Consider the following 23,393-nt stretch of genomic DNA (forward strand, 5'->3'; position numbering starts at 1 on the left):
TGAATAAAAAGAGGCTGAATTTCCATTGATTTTTACAAAAGAAGAATAGAAGCCCCCAGAGGTGCTAGAATATAAAAGTTTCTCCTCAACATGTCCTTGGATCACTAGGACCAAACTCTCAGGGGATCAGAAAGGGGTGTCACACAGATAACAGAGAATTTCAAACAGGATCTCATTTGATCTCTTTCTTCCAGATTCTTCATATGAACGGTGCCAACTACATGGCGGGTGTTAAATTTATGGTGGTAAGGGTGGCTCAGTTGGTTAAGTGTCCGACTTCAGCTAGGTCATTGATCTCATGGTTTGTGAGTTCAAGCCCTGTGTCAGGCTTTGTGCTGACAGCTCAGAGCCTGGAGCCTGCTTGGGATTCTGTGTGTGTGTGTGTCTTTCTCTGCCCCTCCCCTGCTCACACTTTGTTTCTCTCTCAAACATAAATATACATAAAAATAACTAAATTTATGGTAGTGATTACATTTATACACACCCACAGACATGTATATATATGTGTGTGTGTGTGTATATGTATCTATGTGTATATATATATATATATATATATATATATATATATATAAAAGCTATATTGTTTGGGATAGAAGTCAAAGCTTAGGATCTAAAAACATTGGAATATTTCCAGTCCAATAATACCCGAAAACCCCACAGTCCTACTAATACTGATTCTTCAAACCGTAGATACCACCTGACATTAAAGAAATAAGATCAATTTGCTGATTTTTTCCAAATTGATTGTTTTCTGCAAGTGTGAGCCCAAATGGCAAGCAAATAAGAGAGAACACATTGCTGGCATGTAGCAGCTAGATATTTTAAGACAGGGACTGCCTCAAAACCTGGATGCTTCTTCCAGGTGAACAGAAAGGGAAGACCACTTATAGATTTATATAAAATCCCCCTATAAATGGAGGATTAAGAAACCATATAGTATTTTTATAATCACTGCTTTGCAAAATATGTCTAGAGGGCAGTCATGTGTTGAATTTAATCTCTCCTTTCTCTTTAACTATCCATCTCCAAGTCAAATTCTGACACAAGGTGGGGCATACTATTTGATTCTATTGCAATGGAATGTTTTCTTGGTAACATACTGTGTGAAATAAGCAAATTCATCTACTGAGATAGGAAAATCTTTTTTGTGATAAAGAAATGTGGAAAAACTTCTTGAATGGCAAGTATTCTTTTCTTTTCTTTTTTGTCTTATCCATATGAAAACTGTTTTAAGATTCATTTCAAGCATTACTTTTTCTGTTAAATTTTCCCTGGTGCTCTCCTCCTAAACCAACCTTGGATCTTCTTTCCACTGTTTTCACACAACACCATAAGGAAGGTTTATATATGATGTAGTCTTTGGTCATGTGTTTATGTTGCCCCTCCTCACTAAATTGTAGGGTCCATGCTTTATTTATCTTCCCATTCCTAGTGTCTGGCATATTGCCTGGCACCTAGCAGGCACTTGAAAAATGCTTTCAGAGTTGAATTAAAGTGTGGAGAGTTTGCCAACGTCAGGCTTTTTAGTTCCACTCTGCAGGACAAGAGGATATGGCATGAACTGAGCCTCTTCAAATTATATCCTGATCCCTCATCAATATAGGTAAATGATTGAGTACACCAGGGGTTTTCAGGAATTTATGATTACAGCCTGCTTAGATGAAGCAAAAGCCCTCACAATTATGAAAGGGAGATTCCGTGATAATCATAACATGTAAGTATCCTAGCATGTTTTGGGGGATTAAGAATACCCTCTGCAGCACGCTCCTCTAAGATAAATCTCTATTCTAATTTTTTTTTTTCAACGTTTATTTATTTTTGGGACAGAGAGAGACAGAGCATGAATGGGGGAGGGGCAGAGAGAGAGGGAGACACAGAATCGGAAACAGGATCCAGGCTCTGAGCCATCAGCCCAGAGCCCGACGCGGGGCTCGAACTCACGGACCGTGAGATCGTGAGCTGGCTGAAGTCGGACGCTTAACCGACTGCGCCATCCAGGCGCCCCGACAAATCTCTCTTCTAACCCATCTCTACTGCCACTGACCTTGTCTAAGCTCCTGGTTGACCAACACAATAGCCTGTACAATAAACTATACCAAACTGATTTGATCATGATAAACTTGACTAAAAACAATTTGTAATTAAAAAGCAAGGGGCGCCTGGGTGGCGCAGTCGGTTAAGCGTCCGACTTCAGCCAGGTCACGATCTCGCGGTCCGTGAGTTCGAGCCCCGCATCAGGCTCTGGGCTGATGGCTCAGAGCCTGGAGCCTGTTTCCGATTCTGTGTCTCCCTCTCTCTCTGCCCCTCCCCCGTTCATGCTCTGTCTCTCTCTGTCCCAAAAATAAATAAACGTTGAAAAAAAAAAAAAAAAAAAAAAGCAAAAGCAGCAGCAATTGAAAACCATGACAGTTGAACCTGCCCTGTTAACAAATGACCCTTCCTGAAAATTGCAGGCATTCCAATCACCTCAAGGAGCAATTGTGCTTGCACAAGGGCCAGAGAGACAACACAGATTTAGAGTCCTTGAAAAAATCTAGGGAAGTGATGAGTTTTATTTATGAAAACCACATTTCAATAAGCTTTGACAACTGGCATACTAAGTTATTAGTCAGATCTCATTGGACACAGAAACACAAGTCTCCTGAAAGATATATTTTAGAAAGGACTTTGCAATTTGGAACAGTTGGGGGCACGTGAGAAGGACCTTCCAGGGTCAGGTACTGGCTTGACCAAACCTGTACCGATCAGTCATTGGCATTCCTTTGGCTTTCTAAAAAAAAAATTTTTTTTTTCAACGTTTATTTATTTTTGGGACAAAGAGAGACAGAGCATGAACGGGGGAGGGGCAGAGAGAGAGGGAGACACAGAATCGGAAACAGGCTCCAGGCTCTGAGCCATCAGCCCAGAGCCCGACGCGGGGCTCGAACTCACGGACCGCGAGATCGTGACCTGGCTGAAGTCGGACGCTTAACCGACTGCGCCACCCAGGCGCCCCATGGCTTTCTAATTCTGTTAATGCACAGCGTGCAAATATAAATATCTGTTACACGAATGAATTAATGAATAAAATAATGAATGAATGAATGAATGAATGAATATGCATAAACCTGTAAGAACGCTAGAAGGTTCACTGAAATCTGGAGCCGTATGAAATACCTATGAATCATGAAGCTTCTGGTGGAGCTTCTTAAAACGTGAATTTATTAAATCCTAAGGACGTAAACATACTATATCTCTGGAAGAAGCACATGGAAGAATCTGACAGCATTGGTTGCCTCTGAGGAGGAAAACTGGGTGTTGGGAGACAGGGATAGGAGTGAGACTTTTCCAGTGACCCCTATACTCCTTTTATTTTATTTTATTTTTTTTATTTTTTTTTTCAACGTTTATTTATTTTTGGGACAGAGACAGAGCATGAACGGGGGAGGGGCAGAGAGAGAGGGAGACACAGAATCGGAAACAGGCTCCAGGCTCTGAGCCATCAGCCCAGAGCCTGATGCGGGGCTCGAACTCACGGACCGCGAGATCGTGACCTGGCTGAAGTCGGACGCTTAACCGATTGCACCACCCAGGCGCCCCTATACTCCTTTTAAATAAAAGGCATATTTAAATAAAAAGGAGTGAGGTATTAAAAATCAACATTTTTTCGACAAATCAGATACTATCTTGACTTAGGTTCCAATAAAGTGGTAGTGAGAATAAAATTTTTAAGAAAAATATATGGGAGAAATTTTGTCTTATTTTATTTTTGTCAATTTGGAAAATCCCACCACTATTTGAATCTGCAGATAAAGCACATTTGTCTGGTGCTCTATTAGAGTTTGGGAAGCAAGGCCCTTAAGGAAAGAGAATGTTGACGACCAAAACCTTGCTTGGATATGTTTTAGAGAATTTCAGTGATTTGAAAAGAACGCTTTCTTTGATTCACTCTTTAAAACTATTAAAGGACCATGATTTTGCTATTGTGGATGTTGTTTCATGAATTGCTCATTTTCCTCAGCAAGCTAGGCATTGTGAACAAACGAATGAGATCAGTAAATGTACTTATGTTTATGGACTAACAAAATCAAGTCATGTGAGGACAAACCAAAGAAGTTGCGAGTGATGAAGGCTTGGCCTCTCAATCACTGTTTATCAAGGGTCTTCACAGATGGGAAGAGGAGGAGATCTATGGTGTGGAATCATCATCAACACTCTTCCTGCATCAGAGGCACACACAGATTAGCACTGCAATTGCAGTTTTCTGATAGATGATTCTTAGTGACCAAGGTTCTGTTTAGGACCCAGATACTCTATTTACTAAAGACAGTACATGAAAAATCATATGTGTGTAAGATTATCATGTGTATAGTTTTCACTTTCCCAAGTATTTTCTTTCATGTGTCACATTTAAAACTCATGCCAACCCTATAAAAGAAAGCTGTTCACTTAACTCTTTTCCTGATGTATACACGTGGAAACCAAGGCTCTTGAGTGAGTGACTCAGCAGGATCATAATATTGGTAAGTAATAAATTCAGGCCTTTCAATTCTTGAGCTATTGTTCTTGCCATCTTCCCCAAGATGTTTGGTGACTTGAATCTGGAACCCCATCCTTCTCTCTTTTCAGGTTTTGACTCACTCTTTCTTTAAAATTGTGTTCAAAATTCTTCCTCAAGGGGCCATTTCAGAAAGCCTAGATAGTTGTGCTGGGTCCACGCCTTTCAACAACTTGTTTCCAGTATCTGCTTTCCATCTGTTGTGTTCTCTATTTTCTAGTATTTATTATCATATTTCAGTATGAATTTTTTTAAACATTTATTTCTTTTTTGGGAGAGCGCAAGTGAGGGAGGAGCAGAGAGAAATGGGGACAGAGGATCTGAAGGATCTGTGCTGACAGCAGTGAGTCCAATGGGGGGCACAAGCCTATGAACCAGGAGATCATGACCTAAACCAAAATCAGCTGCTCAACTGACTGAGCCACCCAGGCACCCCCCAGTATGAATTTTACCTTGACTCTACTGGTTTGCTTTCTGCTTTTTATTTTCCCTTCATATTCTATGTAAATCCTTTTTATTATTAATGGTACTGCCTCTTTTAGACATTTACAATCTTTTAAAATAATATTCACAGAATAGTAGTTTCAAGCTTTTGTGTGCATAAGAATGACCTAGGGAGCTTATGAACAATGGATTTCTAAGTACTTTTCCCATAGGTCCTCATTCTGTGTGTCTGGGGTCAGGTCCAGGAATCTACATTTTAAATAAGCACCTCAGAGGATTCTGATGTAGGTGATCGAATGGCCAAACTTTCAGAAACCCTGCTTTTGAGAATTAAAAACTAGACTGTCATGTTCTGTCCATCTATCCTGTGCTCAGTAGGGCATATGGAGGTATAGAATAACTGAGTTCTTGGTCTTTCAGTGTTTACAAACTTTTATGGGAGGAAGAGTGTAGCTCCATCTCCAATGGTATGTGATGATGGGGCATGTGAGTGACATAGACAATAAATGCTTTGGCAACATAGAGAAAGAAGGGAGACAAAACTGGCCAGATGATCGTAAATGCCTTCATAAAAGATAGGGGTTGAGCTGAGGTTTGAAGAGAAGATAGGTTTCAACCAGATGGAAAAACGATTATTTCGAGATGTTGGAAAAGTAAAGACTGAGGGTCAAGGAAGCACAACTACTTCTAGGGGATCAGTATGTGGAATGACATGTCTGACCTGAAAAAAAGAGTTTGTGTAGAAAATGGTGGTATTTATGCCGTGAAAGATAGGAGTTAGCTTGAAGACAGCTGGAATTTGGAATCTATTCTGTAGGTACTGGTGGTTCTTCAAACGTGAATAAGATACAGTGTTTTTAAGTTAAAAAATATATATATTTATTTTTCTTTTATTATTTTAAATTTTTTTAATGTTTATTCATTTTTGAGAGACAGACCGCAAGCAGGGGAGGGACAGAGAGAGAGGTACACACAGAATCTGAAACCAGCTCCAGGCTCTGAGCTGTCAGCACGGAGCCCAACATGGGGTTGGAATTCACCAACCATGAGATTGTGACCTGTGCTGAGGTTGGATACTTAACCAACTGAGCCACCCAGGTGCCTCTAAAATTTTTATTTATTCTGGTGAGAGAGAGAAAGGGAGAGAGAGAATCCCAAGCAGGTTCCACACTCATTGCAGAGAGGCATACAGGGCTCCATCTCACCACTGTGAGATCATGACCTGAGCCAAAATCAAAAGTCGATGCTTAACAGACTAAGCCACCCAGGTGCCCCTATAAACAGTGTTTTTAAAGGCTGATCTGGCAGTGAAGAGAGCACTGAACTACATGGTCGGTTGTGCAAATTTTGAGAAGGCCTGGTCTGGCCATTTGTGAAGGTAGATTCAACATGGTCTGGAGCTTCAGTGGCTTTTCAAAGCTGCTGCTTACGTTTGAACCTCCCTGACTGGGAGAATTGTATATAGTTTCACCACTCTTGATCTGAGGAAGGAAATGTTTTGAGGTAGTTAGTTTGGCTCTGGATCTAGAATCGAACTTCCTGATCAAAGTTGGAACCTTCTGTACATATCCATCAGGTACTTTTGCTTAAACAGATAAACAGCACGTATTATTATCAAGTCAAAAGGAAAATGTCTGCAGCTCATGGGACAAGGAATGGATTTGGGCCACCACCGCAAAACCAAGCCAAAGGGAGACAATGTGCTCGCTTATCTAATTTTAAAACTTTTCCAGTCTTAAATTTAGGCTTAAAATGTTTTTATACTCCTTCCACTCTACAAACGTTTATCCATTTTTTCATAAACGGCAAAACAATTTCTGAATTTCCTTTAGTACTTTCTAATAATTTGGGTAGTGAGAGTCTTATAATAGGGTGGAGAACATTTAGTTCCCTTCACATACTTCTCATACAAATCAATTCACTTATTTTTATTAAGCATCATGATACGCAAAGCACACACACACAAAACTTAACTTTAATAAGTTTAAACTTTAGTCGTTAATCTCCAAGGAAGAGAGCACAATGAATGTAAATGGCAAGCTCCCAAATCCAGAAGTCACTGATGAGCGAATTTGTACTCATTCTGTTGGAAAAACTGAAGGCCTCTGGCTGAAGAAGGGGTGAAAATTAGTGGGATACTAACTTGGGCATGAGAAACCTCTTCTTGGATGGTGTGAATATAGAGAACTCTTTGAAGCTGGAGATGCTAGACTGCCCACACTAGGCGCGAGAACAGTTCTCGGAACCACGGTGCCTGAACCACTCAAGAGCTACAAATCTATTCCGCAACTACCAATTATGCGGTTTGGGGCCAGTGGAGGCTCCAAGGCCCGCCCAGGGTTCCTGTGCCTAGCTCAGACCGGACCGGCTCATTTCCTCGCCCTCCCGGGGCCCCTTCGCCTGTCAATCCCACTGCCCTTTTCCCCCACCCGATTTCTGCTCCGCCCACTTCAGTGATGTAACTCCTGGCGTTCTTTCCCGCCGCAGATCTCAAACTCTCCACCAGTCGCTTCAGCTCCTCGTTGGCCAGCAGAGAGGACAGGGAAGGGAAGGGACCTACCACATTGCTCTCTAAACTACCCACTCTAGTTTTCTGGTCTTCTGATAGGCCGTCAGGAGAGCAAGTAGAGCCTAGGCGTGTCGCGCAGGCGCGCAAAGTCCCTCGCTGGTGGCGGGGCACCTCTCCTCCACCACAAGAATTCATCGCGCTGTTGTGACGTAAGCGGCGCTCGGCTTGCCGTCTTCACTTATGATTGGTTGTAGCACAAGTCCGTCACACAACCACGCCCCATTTCTCTGCCTAACCTCTCAGCTTAATGAGAGAGGAGGGAGGCCACGCCTCACTCCGTTCCTGCCGCTTAGCCCTGCGATTGGCTGAGGGAGCTGGCATGTTTTCCCACCCCCTACTCCCTCCCGAACGTCCGAGAGGCTGGCGGGACCCTGCGGAAGTTGTCAGTCAATCTCCTCTTTCCCCACCCCCCGCAAGGCCCCTCCTCCGGGCCGCGCGCCCTAGCGCGCGCGCACACGCACACACATTCCCCCCCCAACCCCTGCGTGCACCCTCCACCTTCTCAAGTTGTAGCGGTCGCTCGCTGGGGGTTCTCCGTGGGCGGCGGAAGGGCGCGTGGGGGAGGGGGCTTGGACAGCTCCGAGCCTTGAGAAGCGAGTGTGTGCGCGCCCAGAGCCGGGGCGGCGGGTCACCGCCCCGGGAGATGAGGGTCCGGCGCTGACAGGGAAGAGCGGGCGCAGCGGAGGCGGCTCGGAGGGGACCCGCGATGGCAGCGCCTCAGGAGGAGGCTCCAGGCAGGGCTGGCTGCGCTGGCAGCGGCCACTGAGGGGCCAGCCGGCCGGCTGGCGAACTGGGCTGAAGAGCAGAGAGGCGCGCTCGGCGTCCGCACCCCCGCGCCCTCGCCTCAGTTGTCCAAACTTCAGGCTCTCTTCCACCCGCCCTCCGCGCCCGAAGTCAACAACTTCTTCATCCCCCTCCGCCCCCGCCCTTGCCTCCGTCAGCCCCTGGAGGTGGCCGCGCAGCGGGGACCAGGAACCCCCGGCACTGAGATGTGGCCGTGAGGCGGCAGCGGCGGGGAGAAGCTCGGCGGCGCCCCGGAGCGGGAGGGCGGCGCGGCCGGGGGGGACGGGGCGGAGGGGCGCGAGCTTTCCGCGCCTCTCCCCCGCCTCCTCCTCCTGCCGCTGCCCGTTCCGTGCTTGCAGCAGCCGGAGCTGCCAAGCGCCAGGGCCGCGGCGATGTCGTCGTCGTCGCCGCCGGCGGGGGCTGCCAACGCCGCCGCCATCTCGGCCTCGGAGAAAGTGGACGGCTTCACCCGGAAATCGGTGCGCAAGGCGCAGAGGCAGAAGCGCTCCCAGGGCTCGTCGCAGTTCCGCAGCCAGGGCAGCCAGGCGGAGCTGCACCCCTTGCCCCAGCTCAAAGGTAACCTCGGAGGGTGCAGCCCCGGGAGGGAGCGCAGGGGCTCGCCCCCGCGCCGTTAGAGCCATTTCCTCCTGGGGTTTCCTTCTGCGCCGGTGGGGCTCGTAGTGTGAGCCGTGTTTCCACTGTTGCCTCCCCCGAACCCCGCTCGATTCAAACAGGTTTTGGTGTTCAGAGTCTTGCTTCTTCTCCCTGATTCACCTGAACTCTTCCCTTCCCTAGAGGCTGCCAACCCTTCTCCCCACCTGCGCGCTCGCACACCTGCCCTTGCGATTGCAACTCTCCTCCTGCGTCCCGCGAGGTAGTTCTTTACTCTTCCTCCGGGCTTGTCCTTCCCCTCGTGGCTTCAACAGCCTGCCCTACCTTCCGACCTGTAGTCTCTCGGAGACCCTCCTCCGCTTTTCAGACACTTTCAACTACTTTTTTACTTTTCCAGTTACCAAGTTTCTGCTCCCACCCTCTCCTCACCTCCCCTTCCCATTGATCTTTCCTAAGAGTCACGCTGACCGGGATCTCTAGGCAATCGTAATGCAAACAACGGTCAGGAGTTAGCTGGTCTTCAGATGTATTTATAAGAACAAGCCTAAAAAATTGACTAGTGTAGTGTCTTATTTACTGGGTCGTTAGGTTTAGATGGTATCGTTAACTCGAAGTATAGAAAGACTTAAAATACTTTATTGCCTAAGAAGATACACGCGGTGAATTTGGATAAGTATAAAAGAGTAAATGTTGCTTTGCAATGGAATGGGAACTTAGTTCGCGAAGCAGGGATTCCAGGGAGGAATCTACAGTAGGTTTGTAGGTTTGTACAGTAGTTCAAATTCGTATCCGTGCCTAATGCTTTACAGGAGAACTTGGCACTTCTTTTGGCTCACTTTTACTACTAGATTTAAAGGATATTTAATAAAGTGTTTCCTGGTGGTCTAGTTTATTGTTTGTGCGTTACTCTTTTAATTTTATAATTTTAATGTCTTCACTTTTTACGAGCTAGAAGTTGTCTGGGAATAAGATGATAATGCTCCTAGACATTTAAAACAATTCTTATAAAAAGAAACCTGATACAAATCTAGATAATCTGCTTTGCAAGATCTGGAAGATAAAGATTCATACTAAAATAGATAAATGTTCAGATTTTTCAATCCATTTCATCTCCTTCAAGGATAATCTGGTTCTGCTTTGTCTTCGGACCTATGAATCCAGCCTTAGTTTGGCTGAGAGTCTAAAGAAAACCCCAGATCAAATCACAGTTGACCTACAGTAGATCTGGAACTCCATTCAGACCCTATACTGCCCCGTCTCTAAGGTTCTTCTAAATCAAGAACATTCCACAACCAGAATCAAACTGGCTTTTGAAAGAAGGTTTCATTTATGATATGTGTAGCTTGTGTTGCTGCATTTATCATTGGTTCTTTAGCATGAAAAAATTGTTAAAATTTACACATCATAGTCAATGGTAAACCACAATGGTAGGCATTACCAAGATTTTAATTCTTGAGTGATGTCATAGCTATGAAAGAATATCATCTTACCTCTTAGGACATTGTATTGCTGTTCATGGATTTTAAAGTGTAAAAATTAAAGCAGTGATATAAAAATTAAATGCTGTGAAAGTTAAAACATTTTTTATCGTTGATTTTTTTCCATTAAATTGTCAAGTTATTTTTTATAGGTTGAAGGTTTACTGCTAGCATTATTCATACTTAATAAATTTGGTTTTTAGTAAGGTATTGTGGATCCTTAGTGTTATCTTTATTAATATAATACTTCTATGTAATAAAAATAATTGCATATTTAACATAGTAGATCAAGCTAGGAAGTGCAGTTTTAATACACTTTTAATACAGTTTTTAAAAGCTTGGCAAGAATATGCAGAGTCAGTAATCCTCTAAGTTATATGTACATAGTTCAACAAGTTGAAGGTGTCATTGAATGTTTTATTTATAGTATTTTGTCACTAGCAGAGAAAAAATAAAATTAGAACTTTAGATAACAACTGTATATTTAACATGAAAATATAGTGTTCTTTAAAAGGAAAGTTAGGTATTCAAGATAAATTTATGCACATTTAATTGTGAAATAAGACCCTTTCTTGGATTACCCACTAATAATAGCTACTTTTACTCCAGATGCCAGAATGCGTGAAAAGTGCTTTTTTAAAAAATTCAGTTGCTTCACATGGTACTTTGGCAGTGTACTTGATACTACAGAGTTGTGTGCTTTTTCTGTAGTAGTTTTTTCCATTTGTGGTCTTAACAAAAACCAATGGAAAGCCCTTTAGTATGTGTATGAAAGAGAATTTTTCTTTCTGCTCTGAAATACAATCTTCCTGTGGAGAGATTCAGATATTTGTGGACAACCGAGATCTTTCAAGTGTTTATACTAACCTGCTTATGTTACACTTTGTCCACATGGATCTAAACTGGAAAGGTGCCAGCTATTTTCCTCAAAGCATACTATGGGTAAGGATTAGCAAAATAACCCAACTTTTTCATCCATAAGAAGTTTATTTGTGCAAAATCATTTAGTAAGTAGGTTGCAGGATTTTAAGGGGGAAAATGTTAAGAGAAAACTCTGTTTTGTTATAGAACATGTTTAATAAAAAAGCCTTGTTAAAAGGATTTTTTAAAAAAGAGAAACTGTGGCTCAGTCGGTTAAGCGTCCGACTTCAGTTCAGGTCATGATATCACGGCTGGTGGGTTCAAGCCCTGCATCTGGCTCTATGCTGACAGCTCGGAGCCTGGAGCCTGCTTCAGATTCTGTGTCTCCCTCTCTCTCTGCCCCTCCCCTGCTCACACTCTGTCTCACTCTGTCTCTCAAAAATAAATAAATGTAAAAAAAAAAAAAAAATTTTTTTTATAAAAGAGAAACTGTTACGTGGGTTTTGAAAATTAAACTGCCTTATTGTATAGCTTAAAAACTTTTTTTTTTCAAAACACTTTTGAATTTTCTTATGTTAATTGTGTAAGTTCCCCCTGAGAACTAGGTACTAGAAATAAAAGTAGCATTTCATGAATCAATTTTTTGTTTTTAAATTTAAGTTCGTATAGGACTTAATTTTTCTACCTTAGACTTTTCCTTTAGTAACCAAGTTAGGAAACTTCTAACCTTGAAAGAATATGTTACTCACAATAGGAAGTTTTTCAGCTTATTTTAACCTGTTTCGTCTCTGGAAGAATTTGTTTACTGGTAAAGTAGTAGTTGCCTGACATTTATATAACCCTTAGCATTTACAAATTGTTTCATACTTTGCTTTATTTCTGTAATTATAAAAACAGTATTGTGTATAATTAGTGAAACAGTCCAAAGATGTATAACTCCTAATCCCTGACATCCCTTGCTTTTTCACACTTACTAAGGAAATGCTGTTGCGTGACAAGCCATAGCTGTGTATTTTTACAAACATATTTCATCAGGTCATGTCAGCAGCTCTGTGCAAAACCAGTATTATTCACATTTTATTGACAAGAAAAGTTGAGGCTTATGCAGCTAATTTCAGGCCTGTGATTATTTATCTGGTGTTACAACTGATACCGGTACTCAGGTCAAAGGATTTCAGTATTTATGCTGTTAACCTATTTTATAAAAATTTGAACTAGTATGATAGAGGTGGGTCATTGGGGCAGTCCAGGGTCAAAGGTAAATTTTTAATCTTTCTGAGTTATTTTCCTTATCTGTAAAATGGGGATAATACCTTCTCTCTCCCCAGGATTGTAGGGAATAAGTGAAATAATGTAATTAAAATGTCTAAAAATAGGCAAAGAATGTTAACTCCCATTGTCTTTGATATTTGAAAATCCAGATTAAAAATATGTTTTATTTTTTTATTTTGTTAAAAAAATTTTTTTTAGCGTTTATTAATTTTTGAGAGACAGAGCGTGAGCAGGGGAAGGGCAGAGAGAGAGGGAGACACAAATCTGAAGCAGGCTCCAGGCTCTGAGCTGTCAGCACAGAGCCCAGTGCAGGGCTCAGACTCACAAACTGCAAGATCATGATCTCTGAGCCTAAGTCAACCGCTTAACCAACTGAGCCACCCAGGCGCCCCTAAAAATATTTTTTAAATGAAAGATTCACATAAATAGTAAACTTTTCTGGAGACTTAAAGTTTGATTTTATTTATAATCAGTTTGCAGATATGATTTATGTGAAGTAAGATGAAGCTATATCATTTTTCAGCATTGGTGTAGAAGTGGAAATAGGGTAGAATTAAACTGTTTAAAATATTAAAAGCGTAGCTACAAGATTTTTACCAGGCAAAGACATTGAATTAATTAACCAGTAGAATTGTATAGATGTGCATTTCTCCTACAGGAAGCAGTAAATAGCAAAGAACAGAATGAAACTGGCTTTGAGATTTAAGTGAAGAACTTCCTAAGTTATCACTCAGATTCTTTGTTGGTATATTCTTAGAAACTGGGTCCCACTGGAGGTATCCAGGCCAGTAACAGTGATGCTGATTTGAAGTGCCTTGCTTACCTTTAGGGAAAGAAATTTTTTCCCCTTGAGGTATGTGGTCTTTTAGGGTAACTGGAACAAGAACACTGACATGATCTGAAGTTTTATAACTACCTTAACTTTCTTGTGGGGGAGACATTATTAACTCTGTTTAATGTTTAAAGGTCTTCTCAAAGTTAATATAATTTTCTCTAAACCCAAAACCCCTTTTTATAGTTGGGTTGGCCCTAAAGGAGAGTTGAAATTCATCTGAATGTATCAAGAGAAGTGTTTGTTTGCAAAGGCATATGACATTTTTGTCATTTTAGGACTATTTTCTGAAAATAATGCTGTATCTTCTGGAAGACTTATTTTTTAATTAAAAAAGTTTTTAAGGATATACTTAGAGAAATTGATAATCTGGTATCCATTGCTGTCTTTCATGTGAAATTATATAGACTTAATTCTCCAATTATGTCTAATTTAACATCTTCAGAATTCCTATTTAGGGTCAAATTCCTTTCCCCCCCAAATTTATTACCTACTCTGATTCTTAATTGAATTTTGGGTTATTTTATGAAGTGTCTAATTGAATAAAGTGATAATCCAGTAAAATGTATTTAGTTAAAATAGTGTGATCATTGGGATAGCGCACTATCCTGTAAATAGTAGACTAGTTGTCTTTCTGCATCATTGATGACTCACAGTTGCTTTGGGCTAGTTGTTTAACCCCTTTGAACTTCAGTTTAATCATTTTTATTTGTAAGAATAACATTTTCCCTTGATAAAATCACAGAGATGAATTAGTCCCTCTTTGGATGACAGAGACAAATTATAAACAATGATACATTTGGGAAATAGATTTTTGTGCTTTATTTTTGAAATTTAACTTTTTAAATTACAAAAAGCTGGTAATGAGACTAGCTTGTTTTTATTTTTATATTTAGCACTCTGGATCTCAACCCTGGCTGTAAACTTACAGAGCTTTAAAAAAATATCAATGCCTAGGCCCACCCTCTAAGAGATTCTAAATTAATTGGCCTAAGGTAGGACCCAGGCATTTGTATTTTTAAAAGCTCCCAGGGTGATTCTAATGTGCAGCCAGGGTTGAGATCACTAATTTAGCTTTATCTGTCTATTGATTTAATTCATTAATTGAGACTTTGTCCTTTTCTCTCTGATACTCATGGCTCATTACCCAGCCTATTTACATTTCCTGCCCTCACTTCACCTCCTGCTATTTACTTTTCACTCTCTTAACTTTGCTGCCCCCTGTGGCTGATCAGCTGCTTTCCTGAAGAGATGTTAGATTCTGGAGTCTTAGGTATGAGATGATTCTATAGGATTTTTCTGTAGTTACCATAATTAAAAATTATTACCATTCTATATTAGGTGGTCTGTTTTTCTTTTCTCTGTGATTTTGGAGCTGTGGCTGAATAAAATGAAAGTGAGAAATATCTTAGAGGTTTCCCTAGTTTTAATCCCATCGTTCAGGGTAACATGATGATTCCAACTGCTCTGGCATGTAAAACTGATATTTGCCATACACTAAAAGCATTGTTCTGCTTCTTTAAGATTTAAAACTAAGATTCTAGTGTATATGTTGAATAGTAGGTAGTAAACAAGTGAGCTATTTTTGAACTTAACTTGAACTATTTTGGGTTATGTCTTGTATGTATTCAGCAACAAGAAATTTTTTTTTGCACAGTATTTTTACTTCTTGTCCTCTTGATCTAAACTACAGCTTTTTATTGAAGGCAGAGCAGCAAGGACCTGGTACCACTTTATTTCATATCCCTATTTTGTCTTTGGCCTTTCTGCTATTCAATTTGAGTAAGACTTGTATTTGTTGTTTTGAGTCAGTGTTCAGTTGTTATGGAATGATATTCTGTCTCCAGAATGGTAAAATGCTTTTGAAAGCAGAAGTCGTCTGTGTTTTCATATCCTGTTGTGGTACCAAATACAGTATTGTGTGTATAGTAATTGTAGTTATGTAGTTATAATGAATGTTTTGTCAAAGAAATTACCTGTTGGTTGTCTGTTGACTCTCCTCCCTTAACGCTCCTCCCCCGACCCAGTTATTGACTGCTTCTTTCAGTGTTGTTTGTTCACTGATGTTTGATGCTATCAGTAGATTGGTTCTCTTCTGTTTTGCTTTTTATTTTAATATGTTTGTGTCTAAATCTGGTTCCAAGTTTTTAAGCAAAAAATTCTGGGCTTTTGATACCATGATAGTAAACGTAAGTTTAAAACAAAAGATTGTTTGTTTTTGTATTTTGTGCTTTGCAAATGACTGGTATAAGGGGCATGAAACATTATTGATAGATTTCTTGCTAGGAAAGATGTTATGGAAGGTTTATGTGGAACAGTAGTACTGGGTTGACTCTCAGATGTGAACATGTGTATACAAACATTGTATACATTCAAATAATTAGTTTGCAGTAATTTCTAAATTTGAGTTGCAGTCTTTCTAAGGATGTCCTTGAAGGAGATGAAAGGAACAGATTTTAAATATATAATTACTTTTAATGCATTATTGTGTAATGAGGAATGTAAATGCTTTGCTGAAAGAGTTTTACATGACAGAATAGGTTTATGCAAAATAAACTCTACTTGTCTGGGCAGGATACTGACTAATAAGCAGGTTCAAACCTACTTTTTAAGTATATCTTTTGAACTCTTCCCTGAAGGAATTTGTTTATGTGGGCTTTTTGAGTGAGTGCTGGTGCATTTTAGAAATCTTGCAGTTTTGATCAGAAATCCTAAAGAAGTATATTATGATTTTGTGGAGGAGTAATTTGCTGAATATGATAGGCTCACATGATGAAATTCAGAGAACCTGTTTGTAACTTGGACACCGACGGCAAGGGATTTCTTGGGAACACACTCCTCCTACTGGAATGGTGATGCTAATTGCATCTACTATAACCTGACCATGATGTTATATCTAGTTGAGCCTTCTGGTTCTGAATGGGACCTCAGAAGTCATTGTAGTTTAGCCTCCACTGGGAATCAATTTTGCTTTTTTTCAAAATAAATAGCTATCTTGTCATTTCCTTAGAGAAACTTTCTTTAATGTAGGGAGGAAACATGGGGTTTTTAAGCTCCTAGAGGCTTTCTCGATTTTGTTTAGTTAATGAATACACTGTATGGACATACCTAAAAAGAGGATAAATGTCTGAAACAGGAATTTTTTAATGACTGGACTTAATTTGTAATTCAGGAGTATCAAATCTTAAATATGGCTTCAAAGTTTTCTCTTTTCAAAGTTTTCTCAACATTTTCTCTTTTAATTAGTTTTGCCTGTTTCACACTCAATTGGTAAAAGAAATCTAGAATTATAGCTATTATCAGAAGTTAAAGATTATTTGAACATATTGTTAATCCCATGCCTTTAAATCAATAAAGTGAAAAAGACGGAACAGTTTTTGTTGTAAACTCTGAATTTTGATTAGCAAAACCGAGTGTTTCAACCAGACTTTTATAATAACACCTGCTGAAGCCATAAGTAAAATAAGATATGATTTCTGTAGGAATATGTATCTGCTTTAAAAGAAAACAACTTACAGTACCATTCTTCTTTTAATTGGCCAGAGGAAAAAGATCTCGTTTACCTGCTGTTAAAACTAGATACATACTTTACTTTTTTTTTTTTTAATTAAATGTCTTTAGGAAATTGTAGTTTGGTTGGGAATATAGACATGTAAGCAGGCAGCTTCAACTACTATCGTAAGTTTTGAAGTAGAGTAAGCAGTAAGTGGCTAGGGTAGTGGTGTAAGGGGGAACCAGTCCAGTTTTGGTATGTAAGGAGAGAGATCAGGGAAAGTTTCCTAGAGAAAGTGACAGGTACACTGAGACCTAAATGATCTTCTTGTTCAGCCAAGAGAGATGGGGTCCAAGAGGTCCACCTAAAGGCCAATATGTGCAGCCTCAGGTGAATGAACATAGCCTATTTGGGGAACTGCCAGCAGTCTATGTGGCTGTGATGAAGAGTGTTGTAATAGGGAACTGATTAGAGAAGACACTGGAGCAACAGTTAGGGTCTAGATCATAGTCTAAATGCCATGTATTGCATTTACTCCTCTGAAAGAAGCATGAAGAGTAATGGGTGTAAGAGAGATGGGTGTAAGGAACACTAGTGAGGATGCTGGCACAGTAATCCAGACAATAGATGAAGGTGGCCACGTCTAAGGCTGGATTTGGTGAGAGGGAAGAACCAATGATGATACATTTCTAATTTGGGCAGCTAGAGGCACGATAGCAATTTACTGAAAGGGAGAAAGAGGAAGATCAGATTTGGGAGAGGGCAATGGTTTTTTTGTTGGACAGGTTGAAATGCCTGTGGGAAATCAAATTGAAGCTGTCTAGTAGGAAGTTAGATATTTGGTTCCAGAGCTAAATAGACCTATGCTAGAGATAACAATTTGGGAGTCTTTAGATTAAGATTTTTTTTTAAGTTTATTTATTTATTTTGAGAGAGAGACAGCATGAGTGGGGGAGAGGCAGAGAGAGAGGGAGAGAGAGAATCCCAAGCAGGCTCTGCACAGTCAGTGCAGAGCCCAGCGCAGGACTCAAAACTCAAGAAACCGTGAGATCATGGACCTAAGGCGAAGCCAAGAGTCTCAGGCGAAGCCACCTAGGCGCCCTGGGAGTCTTTAGGTTAAAGGTGGCATTTGAAATGATTTAAGTAGAAGCAACCACTGAAAATGTGTAGAAAGAGAAGAGGTCAAGGAATACCATTATTTAGATGATGATCAAAGGAAAGGGGGTAATCTCAAGGCAAGAGAGATAGCTTAAGTGGAGGCAAAGGAAGACAGGTAAGGGTAGAAACAAATCATTCAAGTGATGAGAATCTTTAAAAATGGGGGTGGGGAGCTAGTAACATTGAAAAGAGCTATTGACAAGTAAGAGCTGAAGAGTTTCCATGGGTTTAGTAATCTGAGTAACATTGGTGACTTGAGAGGTGTTTCAGAGGTTGATAGACTTGAAATTTCTGTAAAGTGAGGAATTAATGGAAATTGTTAAAGTCAAGTCAGTAAGTAGGACTTCTCTTTCAGGAAGCCTGACAGAAAAAATATATCACTAGCTTTTGGGTGCAGAATGGATATTGTATCAGAACAAGATTTTTATAAGGAGGACTAGTTAGGAGGTTATTTTACTGGGCAAGGGGAGACATGGCGTGGCTTGGGCTAGGGGTGGTAGCAGCCGAAATGGAGAGAAAGAGGTGTATTTAAGATGTATCTTAGATAGATGGGATAATCTAGATGGAAAACCTAGAGTTGTATTTTGAAATTTGACATTTTGAGATATTCTTTTGGAAGTGTGAATCACGGAGTGCTCATTTGGTAATTTCTATGACTTCTAAACATTAATTACAAGATTTTCAAGTTTGCCTGTTAGAAAATGGTTATAGTTTGAAATGTTGGCTACTTGGTCTTCTGGCCAAATAAGGATTATCTATTCACTTTTCAGTGGAATGTCTGTGTATGCCAGATGGTATATGTGTGAGGGAGATCACAAAATATGTCGGGACAAGTGCATGAGTGAGGTTAGAATTACTTACTGCCTGTTTTCTGCCTTTAGACTGTAAGTAAAGTGCTCCAAGACCTGAGATACGTATCTTCTTCCCCAGCAATTAGGTAGTCAGTTCTTGATTTTATTATTTATTGAATGAAATAATGAAGCAAAAACTATTAAATTGACTTAAAGAAAAACACCATTTTGTGTCATGCAGTGGTTGACAGTTTTATAATGATTGATAACCAAGTCCCATAGTGTTTACATATAGCACTAAATTTAGCATTTTGTTGATGAAGAAAACAAAACAGGTAGGCTGTATTTTTGTGCAAGTCATTTATAGCTCAGTATCTTTTCAGTTGGTTATCGATTCTTCCTCTATAATATTAAACTGAAAATGTGTATTGCCTGCACTAAAGCAAAATTAACACCTTATTTTCTAACAGTGCAAAGGAAAAATAATAGTAATTGAGCCTTGTGAAGACTGATTTCTTTTAGGTCCTGGGCAGGTAGACCAATAGTGAACATAGTTTTTCTAAGAATCTTCAAAGCAGAGGATTTTTATTTCTTAAATTCTTCTGATATAGAAATACTTCATTGATATTCTTTGGAGTCTCCCTTTTAGCACCATTCCTCCCTTTTTAAAGTAATGTAAAAATTTTTATAGGAGAACATTTGTTTTATGAATGTGTGCTGAGAAACAAGATGAAGGAACTTTTAATCACTCAGCACTTTTGTCCGAGCTAGATTTATAATATGAAGTTAAGGTTAAAATCTATAATTAGCAGCTTTGAGGAGTTATTTTGAAATATCAAGAACCAATCAGCCTGTCTACTTATTTTTGCCTCTCTTTTGGAAATGCTATGTATATTTCACTCTCCCTTTAAGCTATGTAGACACAGTTTTGAAAACTTGTATTTGCAGCCACATTAGCATAATCTTTCTGATCATTATTTCCCACCTTGAGAGAGGAAATAAATTGAGCAAAACCACTAAGTCTTGGATATAAAAATCAGTTGGGCTAATTCATCTGTCACTTTACTGATTTTATTCTCCTGTAAATGCTCCAGGAAAACAAATTAGACGATGTCATCTCTTTTGTCCACATACGTTTGTTTGTCCAGTGTATGAACAGCCTGAATTTGAATCCAGAGTGGAAATAAAGTAGTAAATGTATCAATGAAATGCTTTTAAGGTGCATTTAGTTTTAATAGTTGTTTTTCTTTCATAGGAAATTTCTGTCATTCATGTAGGAAACTTAAAAATAACCCTGCTTTTACCTAGCTACCAGGTAACCAGGCACTAATTTTGGTATTTCATATATTTTGATATCCTGTTTTTAATTTGGACTACATGGATGACCTTACACATAACATATTTTGATATTTTGAGAACTGCTTTTTTTTTCTTTTTTTCTTTCTTTCTTTTTTTTAAGTCTGGATAAGTAGCTTCTCCCGTGGAATAGGAATGACTATTTTAGGATACAATACTTGCTGTGAGTCATGAGTGAGTTTCAGTTTTCATGGTTTTCTAAAATAAACTCACTTAAGGACTGTGCAATAAGAAATGTCATATTCTTAACTACTCTGTGTCTTTATGATTTTTATAAAAACTGATAGACTGTTAAATTTAAGTCAAAAAAGAATCTTACAAAGGTAGAAAATAAAAATCCCCAGAGGAAACATCTCTTAAAATTTTGAGAATCATTCTCATATTTTCCCATTAAGTGGTATCACATAATGTATGCTATTCTGTAACCCATTTTTACTTTAATTGGATATTATAAATAGCATACTTCTGAAAGGAAAACAGTAAAATTAATTTTTCATTTTTATTATTATTTTTCAGTAGGCTTAATCCCCAGCATGGAGCTCAGTATGGGGCTTGAACTCACCCACCCTGAGATCAAGACCTGAGCTGAGATCAGAAATTGGATGCTTCACCTACTGAGCCATCCAGGCGCCTCTAAAATTAATTTAGATTTGTTTCTGAATAAAGTTTTTTATTTCTGGAAATACTAGATCAAATCACTTTAGACCTAGAAAAATTCCTTGTATAAAAAGGAGAGGAAATAATTTCTAAGACCACTGGTATTTAATTTTAGGGAGGTTATACATGGATCTCTTTGAAAACCTGATTAAAGAAATGCATCATCATCTCAGAAAATATCATATACGATATGGTATGTATAATTTTAGGGTTCTTGGATTCACCACCACCACCACCACCACCACCACAACCCTGAAGCCCGTCTATGGCCTGGTGGTGGGGTGTTTGTAGACCTTAGGGCCTGTTTTCGAGATTTGAACAGCCTTGTTAAGTCAGTAATCCTTTTCCTTAACACGGGTAGCAGGTGTTTCTTAGGAGTTACAGGGAGGAGTAGCTGCCAGATGGAACCTCATCACAGCCATGAAAACTGAAAATAACTATAGAGGCATTGATCTATGAAGATCTGTTTAATACTTCTCGTCCCCCCAAAATTCCAAATGAAAAACAAAATGCTTCTAAAAACCTGTTTTATTTAATGAATAACAGGTTTTATATTCAAATTGAATTAAGCAAAAACAATGTTTCAAAATTTATCACAGAAAAAAACAACAACCAAAAAACAAATTGAATTAAGCCCATGACACGGATATTCCATTTATAGGCATATTTCAAAGATATTGCAGGTTTGGTTCCACCACAATAAAGTAAATATTACAATAAAGTGAGTGAAATGAATTTTTTTATTTCCCAGCACATATAAAAGTTGTATTAACACCGTACTGTATTCTTTTAAGTGTGCAATTGCATTATGGCTAAAAAGTATGTACCTTAATTTGAAAATACTTTATTGCTAAAAAAAAATGCTAATCATCAGCTTTCAGTGAGTCATAATCACTGATTATAAGTCACCATAACATAAAATAATGAAAAAGTTTGAAATATTCTAAGAATTACCAAAACGTGACACAGAGATACAAAATGAGCAAATGCGGTTAGAAAAATGGTGCCAATAGACTTGCTCAATGCAGGGTTGCCACAGACCTTCAGTTTGTAAAAACTGCAATATCTGGGAAGCGCAATGAAATGAGGTATATTCACATACTCTCTCAGGAGTCTGCTTTTCATTATTCAGCTTTCTAAAATTCCAGATTTCTATATTCTAAGAAATGCCCTATATTGGCTCATCTTCATTTCTTGTTCTTTTCTACTTTATCAGAAGTTGTTTTTGAAGACAAAAGATAACAAAGTTAATTTTTTTGAGATAAAAATCAAACTGTATTTTTATCCTTCTATAATGCAATGATTGTGGATATATTCACCTTTGAATAGTAACGAGTAAATCATAGAAATATTTATGTTCTTTAAAGTTTTAGTAGTCCAGTGGTTTTATTAAAGTAATATTTGTATATTAGGATTCATTTTCAAATTGGTAGGGTTCATGTATTCAAATTTCCTAAAAGGTGATGCCTCCATTTTTTTCCGGCCATTTTCAATTTTAGTGAAATCCTAGGTCCTAAACTAAGTCCTATTTGCAATGCTGTGAATCATTTGTTAATAAATGTTTCTATTGTTCCTTTATAATAGTTTGATCCTCTAAAGTTTCAAATAAAAGCTGAATTTAGAGTCTCAGTTATTAATGTTCTAGGAGTATTGCCAAAAAAAGCTACATGTCCTATATTCTGTGCCAGTTTCTTAAATTAGAATCTTGGATTGCATCCTCAGCGTGTCACTGTAGTGGTATTGCTGGGTTGCTATGATACAGTGCTTGTTCTATAATTTGTAGCATGAATCCTATATGAGATCCTACTTTAGATTTCTAAAATGTGAGCAGCACTAATTGGAAATATGATCCATTTTTCCTTTAAGGAAAATTATACCTATAAAACTTCTGTTACAGATTATGATACTTGATACTTAAAACTATTTGTTCTTAAAGGTAAAATAGATTAACAATCAACAACTTGAAACAATTTGGTTGTCCCTAAGAAGTTTAGTTTATTACATTTTTATGAAAATGGGCAAGAAAAGGAAGGTTTTATGATAATGAATATTGAAATTTCACCATTCTACTTGATATTTGAGGTCTTAAGAGAAATAAATATAAACTATATTTTCTGGTAACATGAATTTGAGACAGTGATCAAATCTACATTACACAGGAAAGCTCCACAAATTATCTTACCCTGTGGAATTTATTTTTTTTATTCAGTGAACTGTTCTTAAAACCAACCTATGTAGTTCTGTTGATAAAATATTATTAATTCTTATTTTATGATGTGGTTTTTGTGTTTTCATTTACATGTTCTGTATAAATAAGTATAGATGGCCTAAAGACCAAACAGCGGTATTCTAGGCATGTGTTGTATATACATTTGGGGTAGAATGAAGTTTTTATGATTATTGGTTAGTGGCATTTGATCTTTAAACCACAGCTGATCTTTAAACTTTCACTGTCTTTCAGTAATGTTTTGCATATTTAGCATGAAAATATTTTAGAGACCAGGACTGAACTAAAAATTTTAACAGCTTTATTGACATATAATTCATATA

At 38.8% G+C, this 23,393-nt stretch overlaps 1 protein-coding gene across 2 annotated transcripts in view; it reads left to right on the plus strand.

Moving 5' to 3' along the window:
• The first annotated feature begins 8,017 nt into the window (after positions 1–8,017).
• PPP2R5A (protein phosphatase 2 regulatory subunit B'alpha) overlaps positions 8,018–23,393 on the plus strand; it is a 66,813-nt gene continuing 51,437 nt past the window's right edge. The window contains exon 1 of one of the 2 annotated variants that reach the window (XM_045452468.1): positions 8,018–8,909. In XM_045452468.1, the coding sequence (XP_045308424.1) occupies positions 8,726–8,909 (184 nt within the window). In that variant the 5' untranslated portion in view covers positions 8,018–8,725. Of the gene's footprint in view, positions 8,910–8,974; positions 9,068–23,393 lie in introns of those variants that run through there. The other variant, XM_045452469.1, reaches the window with a different exon arrangement.

The sequence above is a fragment of the Leopardus geoffroyi genome, chromosome C3, assembly GCF_018350155.1.
Source record: "Leopardus geoffroyi isolate Oge1 chromosome C3, O.geoffroyi_Oge1_pat1.0, whole genome shotgun sequence".
NCBI classification, from domain to species: Eukaryota; Metazoa; Chordata; class Mammalia; order Carnivora; family Felidae; genus Leopardus; species Leopardus geoffroyi.